At 59.7% G+C, this 9,897-nt stretch overlaps 1 protein-coding gene across 1 annotated transcript in view; it reads left to right on the top strand.

The window, feature by feature from the left end:
* The first annotated feature begins 329 nt into the window (after nucleotides 1–329).
* The window catches only part of DGKZ (diacylglycerol kinase zeta), a 47,456-nt gene continuing 37,888 nt past the window's right edge, over nucleotides 330–9,897 (top strand). Inside the window, exon 1 of the mRNA XM_074909513.1 lies at nucleotides 330–600. Within this exon, the coding sequence (XP_074765614.1) occupies nucleotides 383–600 (218 nt within the window). The 5' untranslated portion in view covers nucleotides 330–382. The remainder of the gene's footprint in view (nucleotides 601–9,897) is intronic.

Genomic DNA, 9,897 nt, shown 5'->3' with positions numbered 1-9,897 from the left:
CAGGGCAGCCGGGCTGGGCGGGGAGCCTCGGCGGCACGGCCGGAGGTGGCTGCCGGTCCCCAGAGAGGGCGGCGGGGCCGCTGGCTCCGTCCGGCGGCGAACAATGGGAGGCGGAGGAGAGGGGGGGGAGGCTCCGCTGCTGCAGCCGAGCCTCCTCCCGAGCGCCGGGGCTGACACCCGGGCTCCTGCGCCGGGCCCGCCGCCGCCCCCCGGGCCCCCGAACCGCTCTCGGCGGCAGGGGGCGCTGCCGTGCGCGGCCGCGCTTCCTGTCGACCCCGGCGGGGCGGGGCGGGAGCCGCGGGAGGCCCGGCCGATCCCCGGTCCCCTCCCCTCCGCTGGCGCGGGGCGGCCGGATCGGCGGCGCCGAGCCCCGAGCTCGGCCATGGAGGCGGCGCGGCCCCCGCCGCCCGGCGGTTCTCCTTCCGCCTCCTCCTCCTCCTCCGCCGCTGCCACCGCCGCCGCCGCCTCCTCCTCCTCCTCCTCCTCCTCCGGGGCGTCGGGCGGCGCCGACCCCGAGCGGGGGCCGCCGCCGCCGCCGGCGTCGTTGGGCCGCCGGCACAGCAACAAGCGCTTCACCGGCCTCAAGCTCTTCGGGCGCAGGTGAGCAGCGGCAGGGGCGGGCGGGCAGCGCCGGAGACCGATCTCCCGGGGCAAGGGGTGGCCGCGGGCACCTGAAGCATCCTCAGCGGAGGCTGCAGAGCCGCTGCCTCGCCTCCGCCCGAAGGGAGCCTCCCGCCATCGGGGCAGCTGCCAGCCCCGCAGGGGCGGCCGAGCCCGGTGATAAAGCCGGCAACCGGCTGAGCGCAACCGCCGAGGGATGCAGAGCGCGGTGCGGGGATGGAGGGGGGCGAGTGGGCGCTTGCCTCTTGCGGAGCTCTTGACGCGAGCAGTGGGAAGCTGGGAAGCATCGCACTTGCCGTGCCCGCTCTCCTCTCCGGCGAAGTCAGAGCCTCACCTCGGGAGGTTTTGTTTCCCTCCCGCTCAGAACCGCCTGTCTCCATCCCTGCACACCCACCCCGCGCTTCGGCGGCCAGGCCAGCCGTCCTGCAGCGCCGGGGTGACGGCTGTGCCCGGCCGGTGCTGCCTGCTGGGATCCCGGCTTTCAGCTGCTGGGATCACTGGGATCGCGAGCTGCATCCCTCGTTTACCCCCCAGAGCCAGCCGGGCTCCTTGAGCCTCCCGCAGCCTTCTCGATGGCCTTGGGGGATTTGGGGGATTCTCGACCCGCCTAAGGGAAAGTGGTGCCCCTGCCATACGAAGCTGTATAAAAACACTGAGTAACTGAGGTCTGAAGGGACCCTGGAAGTCGCCTGGTCCGCCCTGGCCTCTCAGCAGGGCCGAATTTGATCACAGCCTCCCTGCACACCGGCTCCCGTTCTTCAACTCCTCGGGAATTTTTCCCCCCCCGAGTTTCCCTTGTTGCAAACTGTGCCCGTTGCCTCTCAGGCGGTCGCTGTGCGCCTCTGGGCAGCAACTGGCTCATTCTTCTCTGTACCCTCCCTTCAGGTAGCTGAGAACGGTAATAATATTCCCCTTAACCTTCTCTTCTGAAGGCCAAACCACCCCCGTTACCTCAGCTTCTCCCTGTATCTGATAACTCCTGCCTCCAACTGTCTTGGTGACCCTGTGCTGAACTTGCTGTAGCTAATCAGCATTTTTGGCGTAGGGAGGGCGCAAAGCAGGATACAGTGCTCCTGGGTGGTGTCACAGGTGCTGGATGGAGGTGAAAGGCCCCAATTTCAACTTCCCCAGCCAAGCTGGAGCTGGGGGTGGAGGGCTTGCAAGGTCGCTCCACCACAGAGCAGTGTTCTGCTCTGGTTTCAGAGCTGGTGGCAGTGGCTGCCTGGAGCTCCTGGCAGTCCCTGGCCTGTCCCCAATACTGTATGGCATCTTTCTCTGGCTCCCAGGGATGCTGTTACTGCAATGTGTATTGGAGCCTAACCGAGGGGAGGTTTTCCACATGTGAACAACCTTCTGCAGCATGGACACATGGGTGAGAAGCACAGTGGGGTGGGCAGCAGGTGCTGAGCTGGAGGGAGCCAGCATGGCCCCGGGGACGGCTGGAAATGCCTGTCGGGTTGTTCGGTGTGTGGATGCTTCTCTCGCTCTTCTGCTGATGGAGGGACTCGGTTCTCTCTTTCTCGGGGTGACAAATGCAGACCCTGGAGCTGCAGGGGAGTGAGGAGAGATTCCCACAGGCCCCCAAGAAGGAAAGGGCTCCCACACACACCCGTGGGAGGTGAGCTCGGCAGGAAGCCATGCAGGATAATTGGCTGCACGCCACCAAATTCATGCCCACCTGAGCACTGGAGCAGAGGACGGTGTGAAGTTTCAACTCTTCTGAGGGAATTGTGGGGGAAGGCTTTGCTGCACTTTCTTTTGGCAAGAAGTACAGCCAGCTTCTACCCCCCCGGAATGCTTTCCAACAGCCATCAGTGAGGAAATTTGCACCCTCTTTGATTCTGGGCTTTAGCCAGAGCACATGTGACTGAGAAACAAGTCTAGAGGAAACTTAGACAATGGACAAGAGCTTGCTCGCTAGCAGCGGTGAGTCTCTGGAGAAGAGAGATCTCCCGAGGTGGGCACGTGCTGCTGGGGCTCTACCCACAGCCACAGCCAGGCAAGGGGCAGGTACACAAAATAGCAAGAGAGCCTGTCCCCAGGGCAGGTGAGCCCCAAGAGGGTTTGAAGCAAAAGATGGGTGAGCTCCTGAGCTCTGGCCTCCAGTGGTACGTTAGTCCCCTGCATTTTGCAAGCAGGCTTATTTCTGTACCTTGTAATTGTCTTCCAGGAGGGTGGAGTAGTTGGCTCCAGAGCTGACAGAGACAAGTGCACAATACGTGCATCCGGGCCATGGATGGGTAATTCTTTTAATTGGGCTGATAAAGAGATTGGGGCTGATCAGATAATAGGTGGTTAGGATTAAATTTCCTTCCTAGGTGCTTCATTTCTTGTGCTGTGACTGAACAGCAGTTTACGCTTTCTGAGGGGAACTTGAGGAGGGAGCATGAGTGCTGGGGACGAAGCCCCTTTCTTGCTCTCACCTGTGCCGGAGTGATGGGATGCTGAAATGAGTCTTACCCATGGTCTTTAGGGTCTTTAACATGTCCCCCTTCAGAGGAGTTAGTGTGATGGATGGGGCTGGTGCGACAGCATAAGCAGGGAGTGAAGCCATCGTGGCAGCCAGTGGACGGTTGCCCTGCAGAGAGCGGGGGACTGAGTTTTTGGCTGTGGTGCTTTGGCAGGCTGGGTGCTGGAGCCTGCACGCAAGCCCGGGGGCACCTGCCATTGCCCCAGGGAAGGTCTGTGGGTTGCATGGCGTGTGGGTAAACGGCACTCGAGAAACTGAGCCGAGCACCCGCCTACGTCTTTCTGGGACGTTGCTTGTCACCGTCTTTCTTGCAGCTTGACGCTCACGCCCGTGTGAAAGCTGGGGGAGATGTGTCGCTGGGATGGCAGCCCAGCCTTTCCCATCCCCTCTGTGCGGGGGGTACCACTGCATCCCCTCAAACCTGCTGGCCCTTGGCCGGTGAGCGGGCCCAGCCGGGGTGCGGGGCTTTGGCTCTGCTTTCCCCCGGCGCAGGTGCAGTAGAGGGGCTGTGCGGTGGGGTAAGCCCCAGGCACCCTGGGGGAAGGCCAGGCAGTGGGGAGCCTGCAGTTTGTGATCTGCGTGCTGGCAGGCTGAGAGCAGCACTTACCTCAGGACAAGCTTTTTCAACAACGGGCCTTGCTGCCAGCTAGCTGTTGAGCAATCGTCCTCCTCCTCCATGCATGCAGATTTTGCACGCTTCTAGCTCTGAAACCCTCCGGCCTCTGCTCCCTGTGCACTCACAGGTGATGGGTGTCATTAACTGGGTCCTCGCCAGTGACACCCATGGGAGTCCCCTGCTGTCCCCTGCGACGACACTTGGGCTTTTTGCCGGTCAGGTGGGATGTGCCAGGAGAGCTGTTCCCACTGCTGCGTTTGCTCTGCGCTCTCTGTTCCAGGCCTGACCTCCCATGGGGCGGCTCTGGGACTTTTGATCTTGCCGGGGGAAAAAAAAATAAATGCTCTGGGCACACTGGGCAGCCGACACAGCCTTCTGGCAGAGCAAGGCTGGGGTGGCCGCCAGCTTGCAGTGAGGCTGTCGGGATGGGGCAGGGAAGGGTCAGAGTGCAGGGGGCCTGGCTGCTTCCAGAGGCTGGAGTCCTCCCTGACATGGTCCCTGCTTGTGACCTGCTTTGTCTCTCCAGCCCTGGGCACCCACTGGCGGCTTTGCTGCCCTCCCAAGATCAGAGCAGGGGCTGGACCCTAGCTGGCAGGACCTATAATCTGTTTAGGAGTTGGAGCATCCCTTCCAGGAAACCCTGTAATCTCCTCGAGGGGCTGAGAGAAGGATGATGGAACTCTTTCCTCCTTTGAAGAAATATGATGGGGAGAGAAGGGCAGTGGAGGTGTAGGTCAGGCACGGGTCTTTGCAAGGAGGCATTGTGAGGGGAGAGGCAGAGCCACGAGTGATACGAGAGGGGAGAGTCTGAGGGCTGTTTGATTGTGTGGGTCCTCTTGGGGGCTAAGAGCAGATGCTCTTCGGGCGAGGCCAGCTCTCTGCGATGGGGGGGATGCTCTCATGGAAGGCAACCTGAGCTCCGCAGGTGGTGGGGGATGCAGTGTAGGATTTCCTTCACTCATCGTGGTGTCGTGCCCGAGGAGCAGTCAGTCTCCTGAGAGACCTGGCAAAGCTTCTACACTGAACTTCCAGCTCTGCTCTCGGTGGAGCTCTAGTTTCTTTTTCCCAAGTGACTCCATGAGCTGAAGCCCCTGAGCTGTCAGCCACATGTTCACTTGCTTACTGGCTCTTGTAAACGGGCGCTGACTTTGAGATGCTGAGCTCAGGAGCAAAGCTCGGCCTGCAGGCTGAGGCTTGGGCTCCCTCACCATAAACCATCCTTTTTGGAAAAGATGGGGACTGGCAGGAGGTGAATGGCTTCTGCTGGAGACTTTTGGAGGTAGGGACTGGTGCAGGACTGACTTGGGGACAGAGACAAGGTGTGGAAATAGGGGAAACCTGTCCTGCTGGTTCTTGAGCTGGTACCAGGCTTGGAGGGAATAAGTGACTCTGTGATCCCAACTCCAGGAGCTTTTCCTGGGCCAACTCTCCAGTATTACAGAAGTAATACCCTGTGTTTCTGTTGCAACTTGCAGGCGGGGCAGCAGCTGCAGTCTCTCTCTGGGGGCTGGGAGGCTGTCTTCTCCTCCCTTTCAGGACGTTAGGTGGAGGGTAAAGCTCTGCCAAGGCAAGCTATGAGGCTGCACTGGCCAGGCCAGTGCCCTGGGGGATGGAGTCCTCGCCTGAGCTGGATGCCTGTGTTAGACCCAGCTGTTCTCCTGCCCAAGGCATAGGGGTTGATGCCTGGGGGTGTTAACTTTATGTTAACCGTGAGCTCTGCACCGAGAGGAAACTCTTCCTAAGTTTCTCTTCCTCACTAACTGAGAGGACCTCTTCCCAGTCCCAGCTGGTAGGAGTTAATAGGCCTCCTGCCTCAGCCCTGCCCGCGGGTTGGGTTGTGCTGTCTGGGTTAGGCTGCCAATTCCAGTTTCTACCTGCAGCCCATGCCTGGGAACAACCTGCCCGAGCTTTGCCCATCTCACGGCTGTCAGCCTTTCCCACTGGTTCAGGGCATGGGGAAGTGAGCTAAGCATCCCTCGTCTCGGAGGAGCCCTTCCCAGCTGGCAGGGACTGGTGGAAGCTGGGGTCAGATCGCTGGGGGTTTAGGGGATGCTGCCCAAGATGTGGGCACAGGGAGGTAGGTACATGGCACTGGTGTGGGAAGCCCTGCTCTGGGGGCAGATGGAGGTCTGGCTAGAGGTAGTCCCACCTTTGGCTGCCACCCTGTCCTCCACATGTCCCATGTCAGTGGGAAATGCCCTCAGTGCTCCTCATGGGCTGCTGCTGGTGGGCACGGCTGAGCTGCTGCTGCCATTCCCCTGACATTACTACAGGATGCCGGCTCACGGCAGGCTCTAGCCTCACCGCAGCCTCGTCCCAGCCCCATGGGGGGGCTCCCACCTAGAGAGGTGTGAAAATCCCACCCAGCACCATCAGGGAAGAGCTCGGTGTTCACCCCTTCCCCAGCTCCTCTTGCTCCATCTCCCTGACCCTGCTCACCAGCTGCAGCTTGGCTCCGTGGGGTGGGAGCAGCCTTGGCTCCTAAACACGCTGTGACTTTGCAGAAAGTCGCGGGGCTCTGCTGGTTGGCTGTCCCAGGAAGTCAGGGCAGCTAAAGAAGAGGCTCGTTGCGAAGGGTTTTCCCCTTGTTTTGGCGCAGCTTGGCTCCCACAGGAAACGTGGGTGCCAGAACAGTCCGTCCCTCCCTTACCGTTGGCAGCCCAGGTGCAGATCTGGATCTGGAGAGCAGCAGGACTCCTTCCTGCCTGCTCCCCTCTGACTGTGGGGGTCCCACCTCCTCTCTGGGGCAGGGCTCACGGGCCGGATGGAGAGTCACAGGGTAGAAGTACCTAAGGCAGCTCGGAGCCTCCTCCTGAGCTCCTGGCCTCTGGGCACAGCCCGTAGCCAGCCCGGAGAGGGATCGAGGGGGGCGTGCAGCTGGCCATGTGCTGGCCCCTCTGTGTGAAAGTTCCCTCAATCAGATTATTTGTATCTCGTCCTTCCTTGCCACCCCAGGCCCGGCTGGGAGCTGCTTGGATCCATTGCTAAGCCTCTTACTGCCCAAGCCTGAGGTCACCACGTAAGGGGATGTGGCGTGGGGCACTCTGGTGGCAGGCGCCTGCCAGCTGCTGCTGCTGCTGAAATGTGGCGGGGGGGTGGTGTTTTCTGCAGGGATTTTGTGCCCATTGGAGGCTGGCAGATGGTGGGATTAAGAGGTGGCAGGGACTTCCATCCTGTGAGAGCTCCTGGGCTGTGCAGTTGCTGGCACCCTGCTCCCCATTACAGCTCCCAGCCGGGCTCTGGGTTGGCCTGGGGCCATGAGATGCTCCAGCAGAGGATACGGGTAAGGACCCCCACCTGGGTCCTTGAGCAACAGTGTCACCCACCTGCAAGCTTTGTTGTCATTTGAACGGTGGAGGAAGCAGGTGTGGTGGGGGTGGGTGTTGGAGGGGTCCCAGGAAAGGTGCTTCCCCTCTGCACTGGGGTCACCAAGAGCTTTGCTCCCCAGCCCCTGGCTGGCGGCAGACTGGGGCTCCCAGGGCTCGGTGCCCACATGCAGGGGCCAGAGGGTTAGGAGCAGGCAACCTGCCCTGCCCAAACAAACAATGCCTCTCCGTGCGAGGCTTGGTGAGTGCCTTCACAATTTATTTGAAATTCAAATTCATACCCGGACACAGCGGTCGAGGTGAAAGCTGCCAGGAGCCAGGCTGGTGCCGAGGGGGAGGGAGGGAAGCAGGGCTCCCTTTCCGTGCCAGCCTGGCCCTGGTCCCTGAGCCATGCACCCCATGCAGGTGCACGGCTGGGCACCCTTAGGCTCTTGCAGCCATCTGGGTCAGGCTGGACATGACTATGGACTGGGCTGGATTTAGTATCCCAGAAGCCGGAGCAGGTGCTTGATGTTTGTAGACTAGCTCTGAAAGGAGAAACAGCCTTGCTGACCCCAGCTCCATGGGCCTCCATGGTTTACAGCAGGGGTGATGGTGTGGGTGCTGTCAGGGCCCCGGGGCTCTGCAAACGCCAAGGCCGTGGGGAGAGCATGTGGGGTGGAGGGATGGCATCAGCACAGCACAGAGGCATGTGCCAGGTGACCAGGCGTGTTTATGGGGAGGGCTTGCTGACCACTCTCTTTGTGTCCCTAGACTCCACCTGCCCCACAAAGGTGTCTTCCCTTGTCTCCAGGGCAGCCAGCCCGGCCGATGGGGATCCAGGAGGATAAAGCACCGGCCAGCGGTGTATAAGTATGTGGTATTTTTATTGGCTTGCACAGGCTCTGCAGTCCCAGCAGCTGCCACAGCATTTCTGCTCAAGAGCTCTTCTCCCTTCCACTCATGTCTCACCCCCACGTCACCCTCTTGTGTCTGCACTAACCAAGGTCGCCAAAAGCCAGGCTGCCTGCCTGCTGCCTGTGTCACTAACCTTGTTCTAGAGGGCAGCTCGCTGCCGGACTTTCATTGGCTAACATGGCAGCCTGCATTCTGCTGGTGTTTCGGGTGAAGGTCGTTTGAGGTCTTCGTCCTTCATGTCCTAACCATTGTGGGCATGAGGGCTGTAGCACCTAGACCCTGTGCATGCTGAACACTTTGAAGACCTACAGTGACAATGCTGAGAGGGTGGTGGTTTAGCCAAATGGCTGAAGCAACTTGAAATTTAGTAGGGCTGGGGCTGCCAGGCATGGTGGGAAACCAGGGCCTGCGAGGCAGTCACGATTGCTGGGACGTAGTTGTTGTGTGGGGGCCAATACTTAGGCTAGCCTTAGGGGCTCACGAGCACTCCCAAGGACCTGTGGAGGTAGGGACAAGTCCCAGGCCCCGTTCCCAGGCTCTCTGTGCCACATCTTTGTGGAGCAGCGCATCAGCCTGGTCAGGATTTGACTGTGCTTGCGCAAGTGCCACACAGAAGCGCTGTGGTGGAAGACCCCTGCTGAGGACTGCTGCTTCCAGGCTTCTGCTGAATGGATTCTCTGGGTATCGCCGCATCAGCACAGCATCCTGGGCTTTTCCGAGTTTCCCACTCAGTCTTCAGCTTGCCTGACCTTGTAGACATGAAAGTCTTGTGTCCCAGTGCCGCTTGGGAGTCCCGTGGTTGGAGGTGTCGGGGGCAAGGCGCAGCATGGTGGGTTAGTCCTGTGCAGAGGGGAGGTGGATGGGTTTTGGGGAGGCGGTTGGGTTTTTGGAGAAGCCCAAAGTGCCATGGGTTGAACACCAGAGGGCACGGTCGCTCTTCAGAGCTTTTCTGTGCTCTGCTGTGCAGCTCCAGCCCTTTCTCCCAGGCTTGCTTCAGCTGGGTATCATGGCATGTCCCCTCTGTAGGGTCACTGACCTTGTCTCCTCACTCCTGGTTTTGTTTTCCTCTCTTCTGCAATTGAAGGCTTTGCAAAGTTTTTGCGTGGAGGTTTTTTTTGTGCTGCCATGGGTGAAGGGGCCATTCAGCTTGCTGGCTTGAACTTGTCAGCTGCTGCTGCAGGCTGGCTGATGCTCAGAGACAAACTTCCAGCCAAGGCAGCCGTTAGCCAGCTCGCCGCTGCACGGGCCTGTGTGTCCTGGTAGCTCTTGGAGCCACACGACAGCACCCACCCAACCTCTGCACCTGGAGCCTGGGTTGCTCCCTGCGCTCCGGTGGTCTCTGGAGCACTCGGTGTCACCCTGTTGGAGTGGGAGCAGAGTGAGGCAGCCCTGTGCTACTGGTCTGCAGTGAAGTGTTAGTCTGTGCCAGGAAAGGGGAGAGTGGTGAACTCTGCACCTGCAGAACTTCTTCCCCTGGGATCTCCTCTTCAAAGGATGGTGGGAGAAAATAGCCCGTCGGTGAGGCTGCAGAAACTGGCAGGCGTGGGGATGTTAGGATGAGAGAAGAAAAGGAAGCATGTAAGAGCAGATATACTGAAGGCGTTTAGAACAAAAAAGGGTGGAGGAGAAAAAAAAAAATCAACTTCTCCTCCTGCCCTCTCATTTGTAGCAGAGGGACAAGCTGACATTTAGCAGAACCAAGAAGTGACAGATTTAACATCACTAAAAGGAGTTACTTTAATTCTGACGTGAGTTGGGGGAGAAAAAGACTTGGCAGCTCACTGCCACGAGGTGAAAAAGTGAAACCAAAGATTAGACTTGATATCAGTAAGCAGGGTCACAGTTAAACCAACAAAGGCCTTTTGCGTGGCAAATCGGCATGTGCTTTGCTTAGTCATGGGGTCACGCTGAAGCCTTGGGACGAAGAAAGAGGAGGTGTCTTTCCTGTCTTAGCCTCAGGCTTGGAG

Source organism: Athene noctua, chromosome 6 (genome assembly GCF_965140245.1).
Source record: "Athene noctua chromosome 6, bAthNoc1.hap1.1, whole genome shotgun sequence".
Taxonomy (NCBI): Eukaryota; Metazoa; Chordata; class Aves; order Strigiformes; family Strigidae; genus Athene; species Athene noctua.
This window is presented reverse-complemented; position numbering and strand designations above follow the sequence as displayed.